The 27,955-nt window shown below is 46.7% G+C and overlaps 2 protein-coding genes across 5 annotated transcripts; one reads left to right on the top strand and one right to left on the bottom strand.

The window, feature by feature from the left end:
* Positions 1 to 6: 6 nt before the first annotated feature.
* VPS26B (VPS26, retromer complex component B) lies at positions 7 to 22,309 on the top strand. Its single transcript, XM_021696342.2, has 7 exons — positions 7 to 712; positions 9,638 to 9,794; positions 14,741 to 14,905; positions 17,646 to 17,821; positions 19,441 to 19,583; positions 19,981 to 20,082; positions 20,726 to 22,309. Exons 1-7 carry the CDS (start codon positions 490 to 492, stop codon positions 20,882 to 20,884), a joined length of 1,125 nt encoding a protein of 374 aa, XP_021552017.1. The 5' UTR covers positions 7 to 489; the 3' UTR covers positions 20,885 to 22,309.
* A 443-nt stretch (positions 22,310 to 22,752) lies between these two features.
* Positions 22,753 to 27,920, bottom strand: THYN1 (thymocyte nuclear protein 1). Of its 4 annotated transcripts, none has more exons than XM_021696346.1 (8): positions 27,812 to 27,920; positions 27,489 to 27,556; positions 25,624 to 25,805; positions 24,768 to 24,836; positions 24,329 to 24,421; positions 23,671 to 23,766; positions 23,281 to 23,431; positions 22,753 to 22,946 (listed from the first exon to the last, which is right to left on the bottom strand). In XM_021696346.1, exons 2-8 carry the CDS (start codon positions 27,538 to 27,540, stop codon positions 22,900 to 22,902), a joined length of 690 nt encoding a protein of 229 aa, XP_021552021.1. In that variant the 5' UTR covers positions 27,541 to 27,556; positions 27,812 to 27,920; the 3' UTR covers positions 22,753 to 22,899. The 4 variants fall into 4 exon arrangements, with proteins under 4 accessions (XP_021552021.1, XP_021552019.1, XP_021552018.1 ...); XM_021696344.1 differs by having other exon boundaries at positions 27,765 to 27,916; XM_021696343.2 differs by having other exon boundaries at positions 27,489 to 27,625; positions 27,765 to 27,909.
* Positions 27,921 to 27,955: the final 35 nt, after the last annotated feature.

Genomic DNA, 27,955 nt, shown 5'->3' with positions numbered 1-27,955 from the left:
GGCGAAAGCTACAGCGGCAGAGGCGAACGCATGCGCGCGGCGTCTCCGGCGTGTCCGGGCTGGAGACCCCCCCCTACCCCCGCCCCTCCGCACCCCCGCCCAGAGCCGCCGAAGCACCTCCGTGCGTTGCGCTGCCAGAGGCCGGGGCTGGCTCGCCGTGCTGCTCAGCGCCGCACCCCACCAGGTGGGCGGCAGCGGCGACGCACGCCCGGGCTCTTTACTGCCCGCCTCCAATTGCATTGCCCGCCCTAGCCCCTCACTGCCGCTGGCGGCTCGGGCTCGCCCGGGATTGGCGAGTCGCGGAGCACTGGTACCCAGGGCGCTGCTGCCGGCCCTGCGCCCTCCCCGTCGAGCCGGGAGTCGTGCCGTCGCCCCTCGTCTGGCAGAGAGCTGGGTCCAGCGTCCAGCCCTCCGGCCTTTGCTTAGGGCCCCCACCCCGCAGAGAGAAGCGGTCCTACCGAAACCGGCCCGGCCCGGCCCGGCGGTGAGATGAGCTTCTTCGGCTTTGGGCAGAGCGTGGAGGTGGAAATCTTGCTGAACGATGCGGAGAGTAGGAAGCGGGCCGAGCACAAGACGGAGGACGGGAAGAAGGAGAAATATTTCCTCTTCTACGACGGAGAGACGGTCTCCGGGAAGGTGAGCCTCGCACTCAAGAACCCCAACAAGCGGCTGGAGCACCAGGGCATCAAGATCGAGTTCATCGGGCAGATCGGTGAGTGGGCACCCCGGGCCTCCCTCCCCGGCCGCCTCCGCCGGGCCAGAGCGCCGACTTGGGGGTGGGGAAGCGGGGTGGTTCCGGGCCCAGCTCCGGTGAGGCCTGTCGGAGCCCCTTGTCCACTGCAGTCTGAGGCCCGCCGGCCGGCGACTGCCCCTGCGTTGCCGGCTTCCCTGCCAAAAGTGACAGCGCATCGCCAGGACGGTGGGGGTGGCCGAGGGCGACGGGGAGCATCCCTGCTGACCGCCTCATTGTTGTGGGCACCTTGCCCTGGGATACCCTAGTTGTCCCTTCGGCGTGCGCTCAGCTATGCTTCCTGCCTCCAGGATTTCCGAGTGAGATGCTCCTGCCATAGCCTGCAGGTGGGTTTGTTAGGGGGAGACCTTTCTCCAGTACTGCTTTTGCCATTGTCTGGACATCCACAGCTGTCAGACCCAAGTTAAGCTGGTCCTCTGTGCCTCACTTAGTTCACTCCCATCCACCCCCTTTTTCTTTTACATGTGATGTGGGAGAGAGCTCACCACCCTTCTGTCTCACCTTAGCTCTGATCTCCTATCCTTGGACCTGTTTTGAGAAAGAAGCCCTGCAGTCTTCTTTCTGTCTACTGAGCCTGTGTTTCTAAGACTTCTTCATTAGAATGCTCACTAGTTTCAGTTGACTAATTTTCTCCTTACAGACAAAAAAAATGGTCCAAGTCCAAAATTAAATGATCAAAATTTCTCAGTGCTCTAACAATCTTCGAACATAATTATTAATAATTAAAACTAAGTAAAAGGCAGTAACAATACAGAAGATTTGGGAGCTGCCGGTCAAAGTGGGGTTGTCTCTAATTCTATTTGAAGTCTTGTGTTTTTAGAAACTCTCAGGTACTTCTGAAATAAATGGTCTTTGTCATTAGGTCAGGAGTAGATTCACAGTAAATACTCATGTGGGCTGAAAAAAACTTCTGGCAAAAGATTCATACCTGTAGCAAAGGCTGCATATATGACCCTGTTTCTTACAGACTTCCTGGGAAAGCTCATTAAATACTCTCTCTCGTATCCTGAGAGTTCAGCAAAGAATCTGGTCTCCTGTTTTACAGGGGCAGGAAACATTGGCACAGGTAGGAGGAATCCTGGAAAAAGGAGTCTATGGCCAGTGCTCTGGCTGAAGTGTTTGCCTCTGGTATTTGAGAAAATGAAATTAGGTCAAAGACTGGCTGATCATAGAGGAAACCTTTTTGCTATTTTAAATCCAGAATTTGGGTGGCCTTTTATGTACCGGAAAGGGGCTAAAGAGTGAGTTTCATACCCTCTGCTCTCTCCCACCTCTAGCTTGAATAGGGTTTCTTAACAGCAGTACTGTTTACATTTTGGGCTTTAGATAATTCTTTGTTGTCTCAGGATATTTAGCAGGATATTAACCTGGCCTTGACCCACCAGATACCAGAAGCACCCCCAAAAAGCACCCCCAGAGATGTCTTGAGATATTGCCTTATGTCCCCTGGAGGGTAAAATCACGCCTAGTAAAGAACCACTAGGTAGATAGGATGAATCCAAAGCATTTTATGCTAAGCATAATGTATGAGATAGTTGAGAAGTACTTCCCTACTTAGTAGTTTTAAAGTTTTTGCATGGTTTCTTTGGCTCTGTAATATGAGCATATAAACAGGCACATTTAGTCTGTGTCTTATACCATCACTCCAGGTGGTCGTGATACCTCATCAATACATGAAAGATAACCAGTGTGTCCCCAACCCCCGCAATGTGAAATAAGCTGCTCAGGGGAATGGAGTCAAGGCCTCCCTCTAGTCTAAGTGAAAGGGAAGTTGAGGGAGCTACTTGCATATCTGTCCTGCCTGGTTTCTTGTCTAACTCCTTGAATCATCATCCCTGCTGGGTTTTCTCCCAACCATTTAGCTTCCATTGATAACTCTTCTGAGCCTCTGAGCACTGTGGGCTGTTGTTGACCCTGTGACTTTGAGGAAGCTCTGTGCCTCTCTGGGCCTCAGCTTTCTCACCTGTAAGGCAGGGATAACAAAATCACCTTGTGAGAATAATGTTGAGCTGTCAAGGAATAATGCTTCATGCAGAGTATGGTCTATCTGTGTCAACAGTCGACTGATCTCAGGGCACCAGAGCGAGGATAGTGAGTAACTTCGCCAAGGTTGTGGTAGTGTGGTTTTCTCCTTCATTGCATTCTTTGATTATGAATGAAGTGGGTGGAGCTTTGATCTGGCTCCTAGGTCTGGCTCTGTGAATGATGCACAGTATAGGTCTTGCTGTATGGGAGTAAGAAAGTTGATATCATTGTGCCTTGTCCGCCTTCCTCATTGAATTCCATTTTAACTCAAAAATGTTCTTATAAGCCATAGTCTCTTGGATTTGGTTCTTTCTTTTTTCCGTCCCTCCTTCCTTCGTTTCTTCTGGGGAACAGTTCCACAGCTTGAAAATCAAGTGCTTTATGTAATTAACTGTCTTATCCTTATGATTAATTTCTTTTTCCTCCTGATGAAAGTATATTTGTCCCACTTGTGTATTCATTAGAAGGACAGCCTGGTACATGATTGAGGGTCATGCAGACAGGGTGACTTAAATTAGATAGGGCTCAGTTTATAATAGCACAGTCTTTGCTAGGGTCTTGTGAGGACTAGAGATAATATATGTGATGTGCAGGTCTTGGCACACATAATAGGTAGTCTGTAAAAGGAAGTTAAGATGATTATTGTCATTTTCTCTTTCCCTGTTAAGCTTGACCCATCAAGAAGTTTCCAGGCACTAGATGTTTAAAACATGTCACCTTGCAGTCACCCCGATTCCTGTGCAGATGGTCCATGGGGAATGTTTGGACCAGGTTAACCTTCCCTTTGGTCTACTTGTCTGCCTTCCCCCATTGCCTTCCATTGTCTTCTCCCTAACGACATGTTAGCCCAAGTGGAAACCTGTGAGAGGGACTCTACACAGAGTCCTTGCAGAGACAGCTGTTTGGCTTTCTGTTGCATTGGACCTCTCTGGACCCCATTCCTCATAGTGGCCCAGCCCCTGCTCAGAAAAGCTCCTGTTTCAGTCTTGGTTTTAGAGGTAGGCAGGAACAGGGGTAACTTTTGTTTCCTGTCCCTTCTCTATAACTTACTCTGGCAATCTCATCTGCACCCATAACTTCTGTGTTTTTTTATATTCTGATGACTACCAACCTCTTTCTTTGTCCTGACGTGAACTCTCTACTGAGTTCCCTGCCTGTGTCTCCAACTGCCTGCTAGGCACCTCCACGTGGATACCCCACAGGTCCCTCAGAAACACATCCAAAACAGAAACCTCGCTCTTTCTCTGCTCCAGCCCCAGCCCTGCTTCCCGTCCTGTCTGCTCCATTGTGGCCTATGTCACCTGCGTCCATTCAGCCTCCAAGATCTGGAAGTCTTCTTAGACTAAGTCTTCCTCCCACACACCCAGTCGGCTCTCCAACAGCTCTCCAATACGTCCCCAGTCTGCGCTTCCTCTTCTTGCCAGCACTGCTGCTTCATTATCTCTTTTTGTGGCCACCTCCTAACTGGCCTTCCTGCCTTTGCTTTCCTCGTCTTTCAGTGCATCTTCTGTAAGAGTGAACTTTCTAAAAGGCAGTTCTGACATTGTCAGTCCCCTCCTTAAAATTCTGCTCATCAATTTCCTATTGGTTAAAGGGCAAAAGTATACCCGGCTCCTTCCTGAATAGCCCTGCCTTTCTCCCCAGCCTCATCTCTCCCTTACCCTTAACCCTCACCTCTTATAGTTTCCTCAAAATATGTTCCTTCTAGAATCTTGGTATCTTCCCTTTGTATGGAACATCTTGCTGCAAGGTATGACCTTGCACTCAGGCTCTTATCCATTCTTAAAGTGCCCAGCAGACATGGTATCCCGACAGCCTTCCCCAAGCTCCCCAGGCTGACTCAAGCCCTTCCTCCACTGTTCTTCCACAGGCCTCATTAGTACCTCTTTTCAAACAGGATGTGACAAACTTGTGATTTTTTTTCCTCTGTTCTGCTTTCCTCACTAAATTCTGAGTCCTTGAAAACCAGGGACTGCCTTCGGTCCATCATCAATGTGGTGGCTAATCTCTAGTCTCAGTGGCTAACACAAAGTAGGTGCTCAATAAATATTTGCTGACTGGATATGTGGTGAGATCTAGGAATTTACAGGAGCTGTTCTCTGGATTCTTTTCTCAACTCCTCCTAGATAAACCAGAGTTACCTGAATGAAGGAAAGGGGGAGTGCAGGTTTGCTTTGCTGCTTACTGTGAAGAGGGAGGGCTTCCTGCTGGCGCTTGGGGCCGAGGCATTGGTAAGCTAGGTGTGGCCCTTACTCTAGGCCACTGAGAACTAAGACGACTCACCAACCAGCAGGCACCAGGGCACAGCCTCTTCCCTGAGGGAACTAGGGCACAGAAATGTTAAAGCTGATGTCGGTTCACTTGCTGTTGCACATTTCTTTGATCACACTTTCTTATGCCAGGTTGAGGATGATTTCTCCCTGTATGTAAGAAAATAAGAGTCATCGGACCTGTGATTCACTCAGTTCTACACCAACTACTTGGATGTTGCGGTTTGAATGTTGCCCCCTGAGAGTATAAGAAGGTCTTATTTATTCACCTGTGTTGTCTATGTTTTCTCTTACCCTCAGTAAGTTTTTGAGCCACGTTGGGTTTCTTCCTGCACCTAGTGTGCTTTTTCCAATGGCTTGGTCTGTTGTAACAAAACCAACAATGTGTGGGGAGGGCATCTCCCATGTCACTCTAGCATGGGAGGGCCTACATTTTAGAAAAAATGCAATGTGGTATATAAGAAGCACGGAGGAAAAATTTTTAATTGTTAGGAGAGACCATTTTTCAGCTGGATTCATTTGGGAAACTGTAATGCAAGGTATAAGGTAGAGCTGGGCCGTCTTGGAGACTAATGGGGTTAAATAAACCAAAGGTAATTAGAAGGTCAAACTTACAAAGGAGGGTAGATATGAATACCCCTGTCCTCCAAAACCAAATAGATAATAATCTGGATTTTTAAAAAAGTTTTAAAAGTAATGCCGCTGGGGGCGCCTGGGTGGCTCAGTCAAGTAAGCATCTGCCTTCCGCTCAGGTCATGATCTTGGTATCCTGGGATCCGGCCCCACTTCCAGGTCTTCCTGCCCAGCTTGGAATCTGCTTCGTCCTCTCCCTCTGCTTTTACCCCCAACCCCCGCCCCACTCTTGCTCTATCTCAAATGAATAAATAAAATCTTAAAAAAAAAAAAGTAATGACACTGGATGGATCTGAACCCATCAGTACCAGTCAAGCCTGTACTTCTAAAGATTTTATTTACTTATTTGAGAGAGAGAGTGAGCGAGAGAGAGCACAAGCTGGGGGAGAGGGAGAGGGAGAAATAGAGTCCCCACTGAGCAGGGAGCCTGAAGTGGGGCTCAACCCCAGGACCCTGGGATCATGACTTGAGCTGAAGGCAGATGTTTAACCAACTGAGCCACCCAGGCGCCCCAAGCCTGTACTTCTAAAAACTCCAGAGGCTTTCTGTATTTTATTTCATTAACCCATGAAAATCTAAGTAAAAAAGCACATTGAGATTAAATGGATTGATTCTGGCCTATTAGTGAGTTGTTTCAGGGCTCGAGCAGAGCTGCATCTTGCTGGGGATGGGCAGCCCAGAGTTGTTACTGCTCTAGCAAGTGTACCAGGGTCCAGGAGATCTGAGTGGATGTGGCCAGCATGAATCTTGATGGGGTTGCCACTCAGCAGATAGTGGCTGGGAAAGTCGGGACGGGGCTCTTTGGAGGTCTTTTTGCCCTTGCTGACTTAATGTTTCTTCTAAGACCTGCATGAAGCTTGGACCAAACATAGTCCCAGCCCAGTAGCAGGTCTCAGGCTGTCTCTAACGATGAACCTGTGATGCAAAGCTGGCTCAATTTCCTTCCAAAGTGGCAAATTCACTCCTCAGCCGTTGGTGGCAAGTTTCATCATGAAAACATCCTGACTACAAAAGTCACTTCCTCCTGTTGGAATCAAGAAAGAGGCTCAAGACAGGGAAGTTACCTTAACAAAAAACATGGTCAGTTCCTACTTCTAGCTTGAGATGCTTGGTTGCTGAGGGCTTTGGATGTTGGGGAGAACCAGGGATGACTTGTCATTGCATCTTTGGGATAGAATATAGGCAATTTATAGCCTCTTGATGGCCCAACCTCTTGCTAAAACAGCCTTCTAGTTTCTGTTCTAATTTATGTGACAGGAAACCGAACTTTCTGGCAAATAGCAAAGTATGGCTGCTATTTCTATCCGTTTGCACCACAGTGTTTGCAAGAGCATTGCAAATGGCGTATAAATTATAAATTAAAAAGCCCAGTCCAGCTCCACTCAGGCTACACACTGCCACTCTTCTGCGACATTTAATGCCGAGCTAGTATTAACATGTGTCCAGGAGGAAAAGCACTAGGGAGAACGTGACGCTATGCAGGAAAGGACCTCTCCTGCCAAAGGTGGCCACAGCCAGGTGCCCCTGCTGGGTCAGGCATAACCTTGCTAGGATTCTCAGATGCTGGCCGTCTGCATGCTCTCTGCGCACTCTTGGGCCTCTGTTTTGTTTCTCATGTTGCCTTTGGTATGTGTGATCACAACTGTGTATTTTTCCATCTTTCTCTTTCCATCTTTTTCTCAACTCTGGGATTTCTCATTTAAAGTTCATGGACACTGGGGCTGTGCTCTGCCTGCTTCTGTCGCCTGAAACTCTGGCCAGAATCCAGTGCTTGGGAGCTAAGACACCAGGTCCACCAGTTCAGGGGTCACTTCCCATGTAGGTGTCAGGACCATCAACAAGGACTTATGTAGCAATGGACCAGTGAGAGTTAAGTGAAGGAGCCCTTGTCACAGTGGTTCTATTCCTACCTGATCACTGCACTTCCTTACATTTATTGGGGGACATAGTTATTGGATTTTAAAATAGAAGCAATGGATTGTTCACCTTTCCCTGTCCTTTCCCCCTATAGGTTGTTAAGTGTGGTCTCCCATTTAGCGATTTTGTAGATTATTACTCACTACCCAGAATGCTGCCTGCTACTGATTCCATTTAGTATTTGGAAGAGAGGTGGTTGTAATATAAAGTGGATTAAAGTGTAACTGTATAGGAAATCAGCAACAAACTGTAATCACAGAATACAATGTAAATTCTTACAGAAGTGGCAGCACTAGTTTGGGATTAAACCACACTAATGCCACCTTCCTGAGTTGGACGAATCTTAGGACAGAGCCCACTCTGCTGTAGAATGCTTCCCTGTCTGGAGGAAAAAGAAAGTCTCCCTATGGAATAGGCTCGTCAGGACCAGCTCCTAGGTCAGCAAGGGGTTGATTTTGCACTCAGACTGAAAGCACTACTTGAAACCATTTTCTCTTTCTGGGCATGGTTCTCCCCGGGGGCAGGGCTGGACACTGCATTTCTTGGGCACTTAGCTGCGGTCCCAATTGGCGCTCAGACCTTGTGCTGTCTGAGGCGGACCCATGCAAAAACAGCTCTGCCCCATTGCCCTGAGCCCAGGTTGTCCCTGAGAGAGCTCGCCTGCTGTGCTCTGGAGATACAGGAACTGGCCTAGTAGGCTGTTGTCCTGGACACTCCTCTCTGTGGACCCATTTCTTTGTCCCCAAGCAGCCAACAGCAGTAGTACTGAGTGCACTCTACCGGATCTGTTTCCCCTGTTGATCTACCTTGTCACAGGTTGTAGTCTTGCATAGGACTGGAGCCCAGAAATACCCGAGGGGTGGTACCTTGACTGTAATGTGGCCATGTAGACTCACAGTCAGTATTAAGTGTTCCCTCTGCACGGCCAGGTACTGAGGGGGTGCCAGGAGCTAGGCCTTAGCTCTAAACACCATGCATCTAGAAAAGTTAACGCTTAAATAGCAGAGTACAAATAGGCATAAAATAATAGAGGATAAATTGATGGCATAAACTCATAATTAAGTTTTGAATGCCAGAACTATTTCCAGAGGAGGATGAATTTAGAGCAATGCTTCTCAAAACATGGTGACTGGACCAGCAGGACCAGCATCCCCTGAGAGCTTATTAGAAATGCAGATTCTTGGGCCCAGACACTAGGGACAGGACTCAACAATCTGGTTTTAACAAACCCTCCAATTGATTTTGGTGCTCACCGAAGTTGAGGAACCCCCCTTATTTGGATGGAAGGAATAACACTGAAACGTCTGCGTCAGATTGGCCATGTCGATTCCTCTTTGAGGGATCATAACAGCTAGCAGCTAATATGTTTTGAATATTTGCTATCAACTGGGTACTATTCTGAGTCCTTTACCTGCATTACTTCCTCTAATTCTTGCAGAACCTTACACAATATAATGTTCTTACTCCCATTGTACCAGGTCATAGAAATAGATTCATTCTAGCAGGAAATCTGCTCTGATCTCAGTTCTGCAGCCAGCAATGAGACTCTAAGCCAATCATTTGACCATGCTATGCCTCAGTTTCTTTCTGTTAAATGGGTAACAAGGCCTGTCCTAGCTTCTTCAGAAGGTTATTATTAGGATATGATTAAAGAACTATGAACATGTGTTCAAAAGTTAGAAATATTTTTAGAAATGTTTTTAAAGCAATGTATTTTTGATAGCAGTTCCCCTGATGTAGCTCTCACTAAGGTACTGCCCTGATATGCTGGAGCAGGGTTATATTGGGTTTTTACTGTGCCACTGGATTCCTCTGTATAAAACGGAAATGTGTAGAAAGTGGGGGAAGGAAGGAGATCAGTATATGGAGAATGCAGTGAAGGAGTGAGATTAGGAAAAGAAAGGAAGTCAAAAACAAGGGCTAGGGAAAGTTTGTTTTGGGGGGAGTTCTCTCAGAAGAGGGGATCCTGCATCCTGGAGCCTCCCTGCTAAGCCCCATGTAGCTTGGGGTCTGGTAGTAGAGGCTGATGCTTTCTCTCCAGAGCTCTACTATGACCGCGGGAACCACCATGAGTTTGTGTCCCTGGTGAAGGATTTGGCCCGGCCCGGAGAAATTAGCCAATCACAGGCCTTCGACTTTGAATTCACCCACGTGGAGAAGCCGTATGAGTCATACACAGGCCAGAATGTGAAACTAAGGTAAGTTGTACCTGCTGTTTCCTCACCTTCCCCTGAAGCTGTCCACATTTCTGAGGCTTTTTATGTGGGTATCAAGAAGGAAGAGAGCTTGGGGCGCCTGGGTGGCTCAGTTGGTAAGCGTCTGCCTTCGGCTCAGGTCATGATCCCAGAGTCCTGGGATCGAGCCCCGCATCGGGCTCCCTGCTCTGCTGGAAGCCTGCTTCTCGCTCTCCCACTCCCCCTGCTTGTGTTCCCTCTCTCGCTGTCTCTCTCTCTCTCTCTCTCTGTCAAATAAATAAAATCTAAAAAAAAAAAAAAATTAAAAAAAAAAAAAGAAGGAAGAGAGCTTGAGAGCAGTGGTGTGCTGGTAAGTGGTTAACAATGGGCTCTCTGGGGAGGAAAAGCCCTGGTTTTTCAGTTTCTGAAGACTGTCAGTTTCTGTAGTGGCCAATATCAAGCTCCCAACCTAATGTCCCTGATTGCAGAGCTGGGGAGAGATGTACAGTGGCCACTGACATAGCTAGATGTAAATTTCCCCAAGAGCAGACAGAACTGTAAAATGTAGCAAAATTATTAGGAAGCAATGAGTTTTTAGTATGTACTACCTTTGTTTTTCATATAACGTTAATTATAAGTTTTTATAATTTAATTTTAAGTAATTGCTATGTTTAACAACCTGTTTTTTAAAATTCCTGAAGATTCAACAGTCAGCTTTTACACCTGCTGCGTGCTGTCCCCAGCGAACCGTGGGCTGCACATCAGCAGTACAGACCCTCAGTCCAGCTCTGCCATACACAGCAATGTGAGCCCAAGCTCGGCCACAGAGCTTTCTCACTTGAAAAGGAGAGTAGATTTGGATTCTAGTTCTAGATCGGTCCTCCATCTTTTGGGGTGATGGGAGCATAAAACATGACACAGTATGATGAGTTTTTAAAAAATTAATAAACACAGTTTAAGTACATAGGACTGTTTTTAATGTTCCAGTTTCTGAGGATGGAGACTGATTCCAGGGCCTCTGGGGTAAAAAAAAAAAAAAAATCCAGAGAAGCTCTAGACTCTTGGATATAACCTGAGATTATGTGATGTCACTGAGATAAAGCAGACTTTCTCTGTCACTCTGGTCACCTGGTTCAGGTCTTGATCCTATCTTATAAGATCAGCTCATCTTCATCACCTTCAGGCCTGGTGGTCTGGACTACAGCAAGACCTTCCCTCCCCTTCTCTTCTCTCCCTGGTCTCCCCTCTTCCATCAGAAGAGTGATTGTAGGCTCTTCTTTTTCAGTCTTTGCAGAGAGGTGTAATCACTGACGTTACTCAAATTAGAGACAGCGTTTCATAATTATACTCAGAAAAAGCTTCACAACCGTGAGGATTATCTAGTTGTCACCAAAGCTTGACTGTGGGATTTATTACTATTTAATTTTATTTTTTACAGTGGATTGCTCTTAAATGTTTTTAAGTCAGAAAGAAAGGTGGTGATTCCTCAGAATATTAAAAATAGAATTACCATATGATCCAGGAATTCTGCTTTTGGATACACACCCAAAAGAAGTGAAAGCAAGGACTCAAACACAGACATGTACACCCACATTCATAGCTGCTTGTTCACAACAGCCAAAAGGTGGACCAACCTGAGTTCCATCAGCAGATGAATGGGTAAATAAAATATGGTATATACATACAGTGGGATATTATTCAGCCTTAAAAAAGGAAGAAAATCCTGTCATATGCTACAACATGGATGAATGCTGAAAGCGTTATGCTAAGTGAAATTAGCCAGTCATAAAAAGTCATATCTGATTTCACAACAATGTGAATGTACTTGATGTCACTGAAGTGTATACTTAAAAATAATTAAAATGTTAAATTTTGTTATATATGTTGTAGGTGGGGAGAAAACCCTTTTTCCTCTATCCATCTTAGGTTCGTTGGCTTAGGCCCTGCAAATCAGACTGACAGAAGACAGGCTAGCAAGAGAAAGGCAGACCGGTTGATTCACATGTGTGTTGTGCATATACATGGAACTCAGGGATTGGTAACGCAAAGGCGTGGTTAGGACTTGGAGCTTATGTAAGCATCTTCACAGAAGAATGATAATTTTACGGAGAAGTGACAAGACAAAGGAAAGGGACTTTGAGCTTCTAGGGACAAGTTGTGGGAAGGTAAATATATGGGAGAAACAAATGGAAGGTAAGAATCCTTTTAGCAAGATTTGTTATGTGGATTTCTCTAGTGCAGTCTCGGCTGGTTAACAGTTGTCTCTGGTGAGTAAGAATGTCCTGCTCTTCCTGGTGGAGGGTGGGGAGGGCAGAGAATTTTTCTTGTGTCTCCTTCTTGTCAGTTGCTTTCAGCTCAGTATAATCGTTATGCCAGAGTGGCATATTTTGGAGTGGTATACTCTGAACTCCTTCTGTATTTTACCACAAAATAAATAAATGAATGAAAGAGAAAAAGGTGTTGCTGTCCAATTAGATGAAGACATTAGGATTCATGTTGAGAAAGTGAGGAGGTCAAGAAGGGGAAATTAGTTAAGGGCAGCTTATAGATGTCAATTCCAGATGAAGGGCTTGTATCTTACTGCTTAGGCAGAGGGGAAATGTGAAAAGATTGCTCTAGACTCCACTTTCTTTGTTTTTAGGCGGGGGAGTAGTTCTTTTGGATGGTTAATATAAAATCAACATGTCCTATTTGATGAATGGGTAGAGCGCAGAGACAAAATTGTTGGAAGGCTAGTCGAGGTCCTGAGCGTCTTACCTCAGTGGACACTTATGTAGTGGACACAGCGGGAGTGGACAGCAAACGAGGAATTTAACAGACAGCAACAGAACTGACCAGTGAATGTAGGTGCAGACAGATGGCTATCAGGAAGAAGGGATGGTTTGTAGTGAAGATGATTCATCCAATTTTAAAGTCTAAAGCACTGGCAAAATAGAGAGGTTTGAAAGTTCACTAGACAATTGGAAATGCAAGCCTGGCACTCAGGACAGAGAAATGCACTGTTGGGAGTCCTCTGCTCAGAGGTAAAAACTGGTACATTTTTCAAGGAGAACTGAGGGAGAGAAGAGCCCAGGCAGGACCTATTAGAGGGATAGGAAGGGGGGTGGGTGAAGCAGGTAAACCCTCCTGTGGAACCATGCGAAGAGCATTTCAAGAAGGAGGAGGAAATGTTTTACTCTCCAGCGTCAAAACTGAAGCTGAAAAAGCAAGGCCACTGGGTTTGGCAGCAGGGAAGAAGCTGCAGTGGTTAGAACAGGACCCCTCAGCGACCACTGTCCCTCACAAACAGTCAGGGATGCAAGGCCTGGAGAGTGTTTTGGGGATTGAGGAGTTTGGGCCTTGGTATAAACTCAAAGGAGGAAGGCTTTACTGGAGAGAGATTCGATATATTGAGGAAATTGGAAAACTTGAAGGATCAAGATGCCAGGCAGTAGTTCTCTACCAAAGCTCCCGTGTTAGAATCACTTGGGAGGCTTTGGACAATGTTGATGCCTGTGTGCCTCTGCAGAGTGGTTAAATGTCAGCTCTGCCTGGGCATCTGGATTTTGGAAGCACCTCCCCCCAGGGTGGTAGTAATATGCACCCAGATTGAAAGTCATTCTGCCAGATGGAGGAGGAGAAGGGTCTTGAGAGACGGAGGTGCTGCTGGAAGGAAGAAAGGTTGGGCAAAGATACAGACGCACATTTAGGACCAAAGTAAGAAACAGCACAAAGCAGAGAAGAGAGAGAATTAAAAATCTTGACTTGGACGGCCTTCCTCTTCTCAGCAGAGTAAAAGCTATGTCTTCTACGGAGAGGGGAGAGAGGAGGCTTGAGAGCCTGAGCAATTAGAAAAGGGTTAGGAACAAATAAGTGTCTTGGAGAATGTGGCAGAAGTTACTGAGATGAATAAAAGGATTGCTAAGCATCAGTCAGGGCCACACAGGGTCATTGATCTGGTTGGCAGCTTTCTCCAGGAACAGTGCAGATTATCTACGTTTTGTTTAGAAGAAAATATCATTAAGAGGGTGTTCCTCCATTCACTGGGTATTAGCATAGAGTAAGTCAAGGGGACAAGGATGCTGGGATTTGGCCGTGCTTGAGCAGCTGACCAGAGGGTCAGGCTTGGCACGCTAAGCCCTTCAGGGGCTGTCTCTCTGTCTTCTTCCCCACTTGTTCTCTACCACAGCAACACCTCCCCAGGGATCCAGGGTTCAGCCAGAGACTTTCTTTGTTCAAACCAGGACCTCTCCCACCTCTGCTGCTTTACTTATAAGGTCTGCTCTGCCTGAGTGTCCTTTTTTCCTCTCCCCATAACACTTGATTCCTCTACCTGAATTAGCACTTGCTGTGTGTTCTATTATTTCTGTTTCTTGGCCCACCTTCCCCAGCAGACTGTGAGCTTCCCATAAGACTGTATCTTATTCATCTTATGCCTAGCAATAAACATTTGTTGAATGAAGAGCTGACTTACCTTCTCCATTCCCTATCCCTCCCGTTTAACTTGAGGGACTTGGAAAATGTTTAACTGATTGAATATTGTTAAATAAACAGGCATGCAAATATAAGAATGTAAGACATCCCTGTGCCTGAAGACCCAGGAGTTAGTTGAAGAAAAACCCGTACACAAATACATGGTAGGCAGTGGTGAGGGGCATGAAAGGCATTAGGATAAATTGCTGTGGGAGTACAGAGCAGAGAAATCACTTTTACTTAGGGCAGTGCTCTGAGCCCAGAGGATGGGCTTGAAAAGGTATTTGGGGGGAAGGTCTTTGAACTCCCTGGAACTATAATTGCAAAATTTTATGCATAGTGCATATGTTCATTTTTTCCTGGGAGGAGGGTCCACAGGGGTAAATTTTCGAAGGAATACAAAGCCCCAAAGGTTAACCACTATAAGGGCTTCTCTCCAGTGGGTCTATTTGGTGCATGGATCGAGGCAGCATATGGAGACTGGGAGTGTTCCTTCACGACACATCCATCTCCTACAGGTATTTCCTTCGAGCCACCATCAGCCGCCGCCTCAATGATGTTGTCAAAGAGATGGACATCGTAGTCCACACACTCAGCACGTACCCAGAGCTGAACTCCTCCATCAAGATGGAGGTTGGGATCGAGGACTGTCTGCACATTGAGTTTGAGTATAATAAGTCCAAGTAAGTATCTGGGGCCCCGCGGTTGTGGAGAACTATTGAGGGAGGTTAAGATAGGACCTGATGAGAATACAAGCGGGTGGAGCCTTGGCTGGCTCATAGTGCCAGGCTATAGGGGAGGCCACTGACCTGGTACTGTGAATATATGTGCCAGGCTGCTGAAAGGTAGACCAGGAAATTAAACTTCATTTTACTCAAACTAAACTGAAATTAAGAAGGTACATTTAAGTTAAATATCCTACATTGTCGTTCAAGGTCAAGCCAAACTGAGGTTATTTTTTGTGGATGTAGATACAGCTCTTTTCCTTCTGCTGATGAAAATAATCTCAGAATACCATTCCTGTTAGCATTTGTATCCTATATACAGTATGTCTCTAGAAATCAACATGAAGAAACCACGCAACGGCCATAGTTTGCTGCTTCCTCCTGAACTTAAATGAATTATAGCAAAGAACATCTGATGCCTTTTTGTAAAGGTCTTTAAATTATTCTAACTGGCAAGTTGGGAAACCATGTATGTTTTAAACTGTTTGTTGTCCGAACAGGAAAATATTTAAGTGTGGGGCGCCTGGGTGGCTCAGTCGGTTAAGCATCTGCCTTCAGCTCAGGTCATGATCTTGGGGTCCTGGGATCGAGCCCCACGTTGGGCTTCTTGCTCTGGAGGGAGTCTGCTTCTCCCTCTCTCTCTGCCGCTCCCCCTGCTTGTGCTCACTCGCTCTCTCTCTCAAATAAATGAATTTTAAAAATCGTTAAAAAAAAAAATTAAGTGCTTACAAATCATGAAACTTACTGACACTTCAAAAATGTACCACAAGCATCTTTCTTTTCAGTATATAATACAGTCCTAAAAATGTTTGAAAATCAGATACGCAAAAGTGTATTCTATTCACAGAGAGCTAAAAAAAGAAATTAAGAGTCTCTAGGGTTCTTACCGGGGAGACCCTCATATCAGACCCACTATTATCCAGGGGGTCAGATAGTGGGGGTTAGGAACAGGGCTTTTTTAAAAACTAGCTACATATGTGCTTCCTAGAACAGGGGTGAGGGGAAAGGCCTGTTTTTTCCCCCCGCTCCTGGCCTGGAACCACTCGTGACCCAGAATGGGCCCTGCTTGGTAAGGCCCCACCTATGGAATGGGGTGGGGCAAGCTGGAAGGGAGGTTGATCTGGGCCAGGCAGGGACACGTAAGGAAGCAGCCCTCTGCCCCTTTCTCCTCACAGCCTCAGGGCTCTGTGGGCCTTCTGGAAAGGAGCCACCAAAAGTGCATGCCCACCCCCGCTCCAGCTACCTAGTAAAAGGGGTGGCTGGCAGGCAGTGCCACCTTGTAGGAGGAGCACAAAATAGCTGTCAGTCAGCACGATGTTGAAGACCAAGTGTGGTATGTGAAGGGCGCTCCGGTAAGTCCATCCCCTGACCTCAGGAACTGAATGTTCGGACCTGTCCTGCCTTCTCAGAGCAGGCTGCCGTGTAAGGGCACACTGTCTATATCATACAGTCCCATTCTGCCATTAGGGATTGCCCTAGGGGTAAGATTAGCAGGTACTATCATGTTTGTGGAGACAGGCTAGTGGGTTTCAAACACATACAGAAAGGATGGAGTGAAAGAAGAGTGGGGCCCAGGGTTCTAGGCCCTCCACAGGAGTTTCTCATGTATTAATGCTTCCACATAGGATTTCATTTAGAATAAAGGAATGTTCCATTTATCAAAGTTTGAAAACCCCTAGAATCTATGATCTCTTAGCATTCCTTCTAAAATACTGCGAGCAGCCTCCATTTTGATTTTGTAAGTGTTCTTAGATTATATACTGAGAGTGTCTGCAGTCTTCCCAGTTAGACTGTGAGCAGAAAGGCAGCATGAAATAGTGGGGAGAACACAAGCCTAGAAATTAGGCACCTGGGTTCATATCCTATGTCTGTCCCCTACTCAAATCCTGTTCAAGTGTCTTTCTTCTTTGAACTTCCTTTTCTTCACCTGTAATATAAGGAGGTTAAATTCTAAAGTCCCTGCCAACACTCCTGTCCCACGATTCTGAGCTTCAGGTTTGAAGATTTTCCTCTCTTCCTATATGCCTGATACAGGGCTGTGCACACGCAGACCCCTGGTACTCCAGACTAACTCAAAGTGAAATGCTGGAAAGGTCAGAAAGCGTTATGCAGCATGGCCAAATTCATAACAGCTCACAGAGCACAAACCATGTGAGCAGGGCCCAGGGAGAAGGTGCTGATGGAGCATAACACATGCATCTTGCTCAACTGCTCCTGCCTGGGCTGTCACATCTAGCAGACAAAACTGTTTGCTGCAGGCGATTGAGGCCCAGTTCCCAAAAGACATTTTGTGAGCTCGGAGAGAAAGAGCAAGACCTGGTTCCTACATTTGTGGGGCTGGCCTCCCATACATCAGGACATCTAAAGCAATACAAACACAAAAGGTATAAAAGAAATAAACGTGCTGAGGAGATAGATCAGATGGGCAAGCTATGATAGAATGGGTGATGTAACATGCAAGAGTAACATCCTGTGAGTTGCATATGGAAAAATGGGACAGAAGTTACTGTGATTCCAATAGAGAACATACTGGGAAATCATTCTGCAAGGGCAGTTGTGGTAAGAACATGGGTGAGTGTGCACTATGACTCCATCTTCAGCCAACCCGCTTGGCAGTGTCCCCTCCCCCAAAACCCAGGAGACCTGGAAATGTGCAAAGTTTGGCTGCCATATTCACATCTTATTTTCTCTTCCCCAGATACCACTTGAAAGATGTCATTGTAGGAAAGATCTACTTCCTCTTGGTGAGAATCAAAATCAAGCACATGGAGATAGATATCATCAAGCGGGAAACGACGGGCACAGGCCCCAATGTGTACCACGAGAACGACACAATAGCCAAGTATGAGATCATGGACGGGGCACCCGTGAGAGGTGAGCACCCTAGCACACAGCCCGCAGCTGCCTCACCCATTCCCCAAGGCCCCGCACAGAGTTTTGGAGGGGCTCGAGGGGTTATACTGCTAAAGTAAGATTTCCTATTCACCTACTTTCTCATCTCAAATTGTTCACTGTGGATCCCAATAAACAGGAAAAGGAAGGCTGGGTATGTGGAACTCCAAGTTCCTTCCCCATCTTCACCCAGAAAAGCTCCACTCTGGCCTCGTCTACATACTGAGCTTGTATTGGAGATTGCATCTCAAGAGTTATGCCTCTTAAATAACAACAAAAGCTTGAAGAGTACTGGCTTAGCAGATACAATTTGAACATTTTACTACTTTTTCCTGTTGGCATTCTCTGCTGCTAGGGAGCAAGAGATGAATGCAGAATAATCATTTGTGTTCCTCAGTTCTAGCTCTGTCAAAATGATTCATTCTCCGAATTCATTCACCAGTGTAGATACTCTGGGCAGCACTACCAGGTGCCACAGCCAACACTGGGAATGGGACAGAGAACAGCACCGCCCTGCCCACCCCCAGAGCTGACATCACATCTGGAACGAATGGAGTTGAAAGCTTTGTTGTTTGGGGAATCTGATTATTTGGGAGTAGCAATCTTTATGTTCTTTTGGCTCCACAGCCACTGATCATGAAGAATGTATTTTTTCATTTCGAAGTGCTTGGTGATGCCACGGTTTTATTCAGCTTACCCCACGTGTGTGTTCTATGTGGAAGGAGGGGACAGTGACCGCAGGTTCTTGAGTGTCACCATGCAGGCCCTTGTGGGGGTAGGACTGGGCTCTCCTGACTCTCTGTACGTGCCATTTTTTCACCAGTTGTGCAAGTAGAGCGACTTGTCATTTTCTCTGAGAAATAAGACAAAACAGCAGATAATTAATGGCACATTTTATATTTAGCTTTAGACTACATTATAGGTTTGGCCTTTCTCAGTAGAATTACTGCCCTAATTTCATTTCACTTAAATTAGGAAAGGCAGGGTGTTAGAGCTGAAAGAGATCAAAAATACCATGTAGTCTGATTCCACAGGTTTCCACAAGAGAAAATTAAGGTCCAGAGAAAGCAACAGACTAACTCAGAAGTCATACAACTGGTTAATGGAGAACTAAGGCCAGAATGAGGATTTTCTCTTTTCCAGACCACTATACCACCATGCCAATCCATCTCAGAGTGCAGATGTATTTTGGGGGCCATACACTATTTAGGATGGAGGAAGGTGGCATCGAAATTGCTGGGTGACATGATGAGTTAGCTGGGGTTTGACAGTTGGCTTGTGAAAACCCAACAACTAGACACATTACATATAATCAAAAGATGCTTAGTAGTAGTATCCTGTGCTGTTCATACTTACGGGTCTCTGTGTCGGGGCGGTGAGAGAAGACACAACGGGACCTGGAGTGGCACTGCAGAGTCACGTTTTTGCTTCAGCAGGTCACTGAGCTGCAGAATGCGAATTCCCACCAGGCAGAAGCATTCCCTTGAGTGTGCCATGACACGCTCAGGTGGCATCTCCCCTGCTGTGGGCAGAGAGTGACTTGGTGTCAGGTTGGGTGGGCCACTTTGCCCTTCGCTCTGATACCTGCCTGGCCCTTACAGGAGAGTCCATTCCGATCCGGCTCTTCCTGGCGGGCTACGAGCTCACCCCCACCATGCGGGACATCAACAAGAAGTTCTCCGTGCGCTATTACCTCAATCTGGTGCTGATAGACGAGGAGGAACGGCGCTACTTCAAACAGCAGGTGAGTCCAGGGCACCTCCCCAAGACCCCTGGCGGCCCTAGAGCCAGAACGGGAAGGGCTTCATTCCTGCGAAGATCAGATTCCATTTCAGACAGATTCAGCAGAATGGTACAGGGGAGAGTTTACTAGTCTCTATGCCACTTGTTGGTTCACCGAGAGGGAGTCCCACAGCAAGAATGGGGGTTCCCACTTGACACGTTGAGTCTGCTAACTCAGGCCCAGGCCCTGCGACCACTCTACCCTCCCTGCCCACACCATCAGACGGAGCCCTGGGGTGGTATGGACAACTGCTCTCATCAGGGAGAGAGAAGCAGAGGAGAAAGTTGGAGCCTCTGGGAACCCCCACCCCCATGCCTCCCCCTCAACGTAGCATGTTGCCCCCCCCCCCATTCTGCAGGAAGTGGTGTTGTGGCGGAAAGGTGACATCGTACGGAAGAGCATGTCCCACCAGGCAGCCATCGCCTCACAACGCTTCGAGGGTACAGCCTCCCTGGGTGAGGTGCGGACCCCCAGCCAGCTGTCTGACAACAACAGCAGGCAGTAGGCCCCCAGGGCCAAGAAGCTGCTGGGCTTCCACCCCAGCACCCCCGTCTACCAAACACCAGCGTCTGGGGGAGGGGGAGGACAGTGTGATGCTCAACTGACCCGTTACTTGCAACCTGAAAACAAATCGTGTTTTGACTTAAATTCTTTTTTCTGAAGAACCTAAGGGGCTCGGGTTGGGAGGCAGTCCCCTTGAGATTCTGTGGCTGATGTGGGAATAGGGAGAGGTAGCATCCCGGTAGCTGGTCTCTCTGGGGAAAAGAGCCTTCTGTTGAGGCCTTCCGTGTGCAGCTGCCTTGCATTTTACAGGAGAGCAGAGAGTGGGCATCCTTGGCTCCTGGGTCTCTGAGCTTCCTGATACAGGATCTGAGCATGTCCCTGGGATTCTGAGCTGCCAGCAAGGCCCGGGGTAGTCACATCTTATTCTCTCCTCTACTATCCCTACCCTATCCTAAATGGCAGGGGTGGGGGGAGACTCAAGATCAGGAAGCTACCTCTTTGGGAGTCTTGGATGTGGTGCTTTGAAGTTTCCACAAGCCACCTCCTTTCTGGCCTCTCACTGCTGGGACCCAGGCACCTCCCTTCTCCGTCTTCTACAGACTCTTACCAGTAACGTCCTGGAACAGAAGCCTCTGGAAGGGCCTTTGGCTCTTGTCCCCTCACCTGTGAGAAATCCTGGGCACAGAGACACCCTGGGGTCAGGGTCATGCATGAATGGCAGCAGAGTTGAACCCAGGAGGCCGAGCCGGGTCCACTGAGGAAGAAGTATGGTGACTGTGCATGGTGGCTGTCTGCCTTCGCCCCGTGACTGTGCTCCCCAGCCCCTGGGGCTGGATGGTTCTAGGGTATTGCTGTGTGCTACAGCAAGCCTAAACAAGGGCATCTGTTTCCTTTAAGAGATCCCGGGAAGGGGCCTTGATCTCTTGGCTTCCCTAAGAATGGATCCTCATCACTCCTTGCTCTCCCCCCATTTAGTTTCTGGGAATTGGGGCTTGGAAGTTTCTTACTGTTGCCCATGTCCCCTCACTCTCTGAGTTCCAGGAGGGAGATGAGAGCCTCAGCAGAAGACTCTGCTACACAACTTCAGAATAATTCAGCTTGCCAAATTATGTCTTCATCTTCACCAGTTGACTGACCAGAGTTTAGGACCATTGATGTTTTTGTTTAAAAACGTATATAAAAACTCTTGTGGGTATTCTTGTTACGCTAAAGGAGAAGGGGACATCCCTCTGTTGCACTGTGAGTGGGCCTATTGGAGTAAAGGTGTTGACATCCTTTTCTGCCTCATCTGGAAATGACCTGTGGGCCTCCCTTCCCTTCAAGCAGACCCCACTGGCCAGTAAGTACAATATTTGGTGGTCCAAGTTGTCCGTAATTGGGAAAGCAGAGGGGTTGGTTCCTGTGTCATTCTTTAGTGTGGAAAATTTGGACTCCTCTATTCCTCAGAAATCAGTGCAGTCATGGGCCTCTGACTGGGCAGGGCTCCTGCGTCAGGACTGTGACTGGTGGAAAGGATACTGGGATGACACTTGAGGTTGACTGGGGACAGCAGAACCAAGGAAAGTAAGGTGGTTCCCCCCCATGCTGGACCGAGTACAGGTGCGACGGACAATCCCATGGGATCAGGATTACTCATCCAGCTGCCCCTGGATTAGCAAGGTTGGGCCTTAAGTGTATGGGGGAGGCAGGTTCTGTGTTCCTTGCCTTTTCCTCAACATGAGATGAAGCTCTGGTGTGCCTCCCATAAGAGCTGGTATTCTAACTAAAAGGACCTGTTAATTCCTCTGCCTCCCAACTGACAACCCAAATTCATTTTCCAACTTTCCTAACATCTTAAACCTTTCTTCTGGGAGAACTAGAAGGTAGAATTTGATTTTATTCTCTCAGGAGCTGTGCATAAGCCAGGTCTTCTGTTTTCCCTCACTCTGCCCCCATTCACTCCTTGTCTGTGCAACTGTGGAGGTGAGGGGAGGCCCTGCCCCCACCTTTACAGGTCCTCATACCTGGGAGTGCATAGGTACTAAACCAAGCAGTGCAACTTGTAATTAAGCAGCTGCAGTGTTTACATGTTTCTTAATGTGTCGTCTTTTCAATGGCTGTATTTAAAAAAAAAAAACACTTGTTTCAGTTGTCTCTGATTAAAGGAAGCCCCTGTGGCTTGGAGGCATTGTGCCCATGGTCCACCAGGGTCTGTGGTTTCTTGTCTTACACTATCCTACTCACACCCAAGGGGCGATAGACTCCCACCCTGATCGAACACAACACCTGCCTTCACAATAGCTGTGGTCCCTGGTGAAGTGATGTTTTATTAACACCCGTTTTAGACAAGCACATGCTGAGAAAGGAATTCCAGTTGTACCCTCATCTGGCAACCTGTGCTGAAACTGCTGATGGTTTACACCCCTATGGGGCCCGGACGACTTCAGGGGCAGGTGTGGAAGGCCGGTGTAGAAAGACGAAAAGTTCTTTTCAGTAGGTGGTAACAGACTGAACCCCGCACCCTGGTATTTGCTACAATAAAGGAAGATGGTAGAGGTAAGCTTGCACCTTACCGAGCGGCAGAAGTTCTGCAGTGGAGCATTCTATTCCAATGCCATTTTAAAAGGAAAGCTTCCCAACTCTGATATTAATGTTTTATTGGAAAAGGTACATGAAAACCACCGATGTACACAACCCCAGGTGAACATAACATGCAAGCTGCCGCACACCTTCTTGTGTCTTATAAAAGCTTGACTTGAGTAATGGCTTGCCCATTCCAGCAACAGTGTCCCAGTTAACTTGGCTCCTTTTCTTCCAGGCTCAAAATAAAATCAAACTCCTCTACCAAAGAAGGGGAGAAGAAAGCAAAGTATTAGGTGTGTGTCTCCTCTTGAATAGGGAAGTTGTGCCGGGCATTTCACACTGTTACTGAGGCAGGTAGTCATTCATTCAAAAACTATTTATGGAGTATTTTACTATGTGCCAAGCACTGCTGGGTGGTGGGGGTACATAGTAATGGGTAACTCCAGACACGTTTCCTCCCTCATGGATGTTACAGGTGAGGAGACAGGCTCAGAAAAGTTAAATACTGTGCCCAAGTTTAATCACTAGTACATGTGAGTTCATGGAGTCCTCCTGGTATGTGGATAATATAAAGCAAAGGTCCTGCTCTTACCTGGAGTCAGGGGCTGAATTGAGAGTCTCTGGCGAGTGAAGAGAGCCATATTTTTTAAGGGGCCTCCAGTGGTTTTGTGAGCTTGGTAATGGGTTTTGAGCTCAGCCAGGGTAATGTAACGCTTCATCATCCGAACAAACTGTACATCCACCTGTATGACAGAAAGATATGTTCAGGTAGATTCTGTCCACTGTGTGTTTTAGCTTCTTGTGGGAGGTTCTTATGGGCAGGACTGCCAGTGTTCTGTTCTTATCCCCAGAGCTAGGGTAACCTCATCTGAGTGTAAGACCCGGACTCTGTACCTTAACCTAAAGACACCATACACCTTCTTCCTCCCTCTCTTTGTCCATCCTTTTCCTCTCATGAAATAGGAAAAATAGTTGTCTTTACCATGGACCATTTGGGGTTGTCTTCTTTGCTGGATGGGTCATAATGGGGACTGTTTTTCTCAAACTGTGTGTGGTCTGGATAAGCCTCCTTCACAATCTGAAACCAAAACCAAGTCTCTAATCATATGCCTGTACAGTCAGCTCCATGGCCAATTTTTAATTCAAGTCCAGCTTTCACTTCTGACCCTGCACATACTCAGCTCTTTTGTTTTGCTATAGAGCCACTATATTTGGAAATAATACGCAGTCTAGAGCAAGCATAGGAAATCAAACCTGTTTTGACAAAAATCTTAAGAGTAGGTTTTAAAACCAAGTATTAAAGGTTATTATTGGTACCAGTTTTTCCACCTGCAGGTAATAATCTTTTCCTAGTAACTTCTGGTTTGGAAGAGCTATCATCAGGTCTGCTTTTGAGTGAAAGACCAAGGCACAGAAGTGAAGAGAAGTCTGTACCAGTGGGACCTGAAATGAGGCCTGCCTTGTTATAGTCCTTGCTGTATTGGAAGGGGCCAGGGTGGTTTTTCCATATTCTTGTGACATCAGGGATGGGGAGGAGAGTACTTCCTTTCTGTTACTGATCTAAGCTGTGTTCCTTTAGATCTATATGAATAAGTCTCCCTGAAGGGAGAGGGATTAAGACCAACGCTTGTACAACTAACCTTCACAAGTCCTGCGATGCCTGGCTCTTTGCAGTTGCTATGGTAGAAGAACGCTTCTTGCTCCAACTGCATGGCTCGAAGGAAGTTCCGGGCCTACCCCAGGGGAAAATAAACAACTATCCTCTTCACCCGCTGGAAAACACTAGTTAGCGGAAATCAAGTCTGCTTTTATTAGATGAGTTTTTCTTTTTTGCAGCTTCTCCCCAATTCAATACTTGCCTTTGCCAAGACACCCAGACTTGTATGCAGACACTGGCCAGAATACAGGCCATTCGTAAACTGCATACAGAGGAATCAAGGTGGTTTTGAATACATGTTTAGGGTTGGGATCTGGGGAAAAAACAATGTTGGCCAAGAGATTTTGCTACTGAATAAGTCCTAGGAAGGAGGCAGGCATTTCTCCGACCCCGGGTCTCGGGCCCTGCTCTTACCCTCTTACCTGGTAGTTGCGAACACCATCCCAGCATGCTGTCTGCTTGGGCTGTGCTTGAAGATCCTCAATGCTGAACTAGGCAACAGGAAATGAATTCATTCCTTAAACAGTCTTGGGGCCAGTTGGTAATATATGGAAATAGACAGTTTCTTCCCCTGTGTTGAGGATACTTCTTGCTGTAGTGGAAGCCTGTAGTTTACTGGGAAGTGGTCCCACAGAGCCACTTCTATTGGGCAAATGGAGAGTAAGCTTTGCGCTCCCTTGTTATCCTTGCTAATTAAAAGGACTAGATGAACAGATAATCTAGATGATAAAATAATCTTGGTTATTTGTATTTCACTCATTAAAGTATTATATATTTCTATTTTCTCTAGGCTGTTATTAAAATTGATTTATATTAATTCACTGAAGATACAGTTGGCAGAGAGATATGTAGGAGCACGGTAGGTGGCAAGAACAAGGCAACAAGATTGAAATGTTGCCCAGGTCAGGGGTTGACAAACTACAGCTTTGTGCCCATGCCTGATTTTGTAAATAGTTTTATCGGAGCACAGCCACACCGTCTGATTACATGTTGCCCAGATCCACTTTCTTGCAACACCAGAGCTGAAACAGCAACCATAGGACTGGAAAACCTAAAATATTATCTGGCCTTTTATGGAAAGTTTGCCACCCCCTGCCCTAGATAGAGGATTCACAAAACAGATAGTTGCTGGTAATAAGTCCTGCTGATTTTATTCCTTATAATCTTTTCCCTAACCCTACCCTTCAAAGAAGCTGGTGATGGAACCCTGTGGTGTCCCATATTCACTTCTTATCTGAAAAAACAGCTTGAAGGGATTAGAGAGGTACCTGGTCTCACCTTCACATCTACACCTTTTTCTAGTCGGCTTTCTGGCTCGGACTTCATCAGCCAGTAACTGCTTAGATTCTTCCCACAGTTTTTAGAGGCTGAAGTCTTCTCAGGGCTGGAGTTACCCATTGTAGCTGATGCCCCTACTGGGTTCTTAGTCTTGGTACGTTTTCCTGCTGGCCCCTTATTGTCTGCAATAGAAGCAAAAAGAAGAAACTGGTCATGCCTGCTGAGAAGTAATGCTCCGTTGTGGGGAAAGCACATGCTTTGGAGTCAGACCTGGATCCAAATCCTGGATCTGTCAATAACTGGCAGTAGCAGCTGAATTGCTGAACTTCAGTTTATCTAGAAAAATGACACAGGAATGCCCACCTTACAGGGTATCTCCTGGATTATACATTCAGTGAGATAAGAATAGAGTACATGGTTGTGGGTTAGGACTGACAGAGTCCCTGGTTTCTACTAAGTAAATTCTTTTCTTTGCCTGACTTCTGGGCCTTTGCTGAGGCTCTCTCTACAATAAGGAAACCGAGCACCTACTCCACAGACTTATTTTGAAGATTAAATAAGGTAGTGTAAATAATGGACTTAAATAATGGCTGACATTATAATAAATGCTTAGTAAATACTATCATCACCATCTCATGGTTCTTTTTTGCTTGCTCACTGTGCTTTGTGGCCTGCTCCTTGAAGGTGCCAAGAAATGTTGGGTAAGACAGCTCATTCTGGTCTTTGTAGACGTGGCAAAGATGATTTTTTCCAAAGAGAATTAGAGAAAATGTGCCTGGAACATAGTAGGCACTCAATAGCTAACAGTTGTTCAATTCTTACTATATAAGCTCTATTTGTTACCCTAACAGTAACTCAGTTAATCTACATAATGTATGAGATGTCTGTTCATCTGCTAAATGTGTCCCAGGTTACACATTTTAGTAAACAGTATAATCAGGAACTGTACCCTGGTCTATCTGAATCCACACTTAATGACTATACCACACCACCTCTGAATTAAGTCCCAGCTCCTACATCAGCTCTCATTAAGTATCATTTATAGATGTCTAGTAGTTAGATCCTCCCTAGCTTAGTTTTTAGGTGGTCCCTTTGGAGTTAAGCACACTGCTAACACCATTATGTGTTGCTAAATAACACAATGTGTTGTAGTCAGTCCAAAAGCACTTTCTCTACCTTCATTTGCTTTGTTCCTGTTCTTCATCTTCCATATAAGATGAATATAAAAACAGCATCGCATTTTCTTTGGCTGTGGAAAGCTTTCCCATTCTTTAAGGATGGACTCAACTTCCACTTCCTTCTCAAGTTGTTCCTCCCTGCTCTCATACCCTTAGCCATGGTTTCCTAAGACCCTTTCACTTATGTCTGTTTGCATTTTCCATGAGAACACAACTGTATGTTCCTTACCTTTGTACAAGCCACCATGTATCTACACCAAACCGCTACTGCTTCAATAAACAAACAGAAGAGGCTCTGGGTATAAGCACGGTGGGAAGAGGAAAGGAGAAGATGGAGGGCAATTAGGGAAAACATTAACAAAAAACAATCCACAAAGGATACTCCCCACAGGCAGGGAGTTGAAAGTGAACAGTATTTCTTTTTTAAGATTTATTAATTTGAGAGAGAAAGAGTGCGTGAGAGCCTGGGTATGAGCAGAGGGAGAGGGACGAGAAGCAGACTCCCCGCCGAGCACGGGGCGCAAGTGGGGCTCGATCCCACCCGAAGAGCATAACCTGAGCGGAAAACAGGAGTCCCACGCTCAACCGACTGAGCCACCCAGGTGCCCCGAAAGTGAACAGTATTAAAAAGATCCTACAGAAACTTTGTTTACAGGGCTGCGTTTTTGCAGCCTGGGTGCAGCTCACCTGGCCCAGCAGGCCCAGCAGCCCCGGCGAGCCTCTTCCGGGGTTTCGGCATGGTTTCCCTGCGGGGACTGAAGAGCAGAAGATTCCAAATCAACCGAGAGAAACAAGACGCAGCTCCGTTACCTGCCCCCAGAAACCTGCGCAGAGCAAGATGGAGACAATGAGAGGAATCGGAGTCTCAACCCCGAGGGGTTTTTGCGGAAAACAGATGCAACTGGACTTGGGACCCTCAAATCTTTCCCAGTTATCTACGCCCCCATTTCCATCTTGCATAACCTGCGCTAAAGTCTCCTCGGTTCTCTCCCTGATCCTCAGACATTCACCATTCTCCCGAGCCACTGATTCCACGACTCCGCAGACAGAACCCCACCCAGGCGCCGGAAGGCCGGCGCTGAGTCCTCCCGTCTAAGTAACACACGGCCCTTTTTCGCCACGGCCCTGGGATATCTGGGAGTGGTAGTCCTGCC

The sequence above is a fragment of the Neomonachus schauinslandi genome, chromosome 11, assembly GCF_002201575.2.
Source record: "Neomonachus schauinslandi chromosome 11, ASM220157v2, whole genome shotgun sequence".
In the NCBI taxonomy this organism is placed as follows: domain Eukaryota; kingdom Metazoa; phylum Chordata; class Mammalia; order Carnivora; family Phocidae; genus Neomonachus; species Neomonachus schauinslandi.
The sequence above is the reverse complement of the archived record's forward strand: the minus strand, read 5'-3'. Positions and strand labels throughout refer to the sequence as shown.

Bases quoted from the DNA above. Each gene is read 5' to 3' on its own strand.
- VPS26B (XM_021696342.2), top strand. From the start codon at position 490: ATGAGCTTCTTCGGCTTTGGGCAGAGCGTGGAGGTGGAAATCTTGCTG. The intron at 713-9,637 runs GTGAGTGGGCAC...CTTTCTCTCCAG, and splicing joins CGAGTTCATCGGGCAGATCG to AGCTCTACTATGACCGCGGG. The intron at 14,906-17,645 runs GTAAGTATCTGG...TCTCTTCCCCAG, and splicing joins TTTGAGTATAATAAGTCCAA to ATACCACTTGAAAGATGTCA.
- THYN1 (XM_021696346.1), bottom strand. From the start codon at position 27,540: ATGCCGAAACCCCGGAAGAGGCTCGCCGGGGCTGCTGGGCCTGCTGGG. The intron at 24,837-25,623 runs GTGAGACCAGGT...CCTGTTGCCTAG, and splicing joins AAAAAGGTGTAGATGTGAAG to TTCAGCATTGAGGATCTTCA. The intron at 22,947-23,280 runs GTAAGAGCAGGA...CTTCTTTGGTAG, and splicing joins AATTCAGCCCCTGACTCCAG to AGGAGTTTGATTTTATTTTG.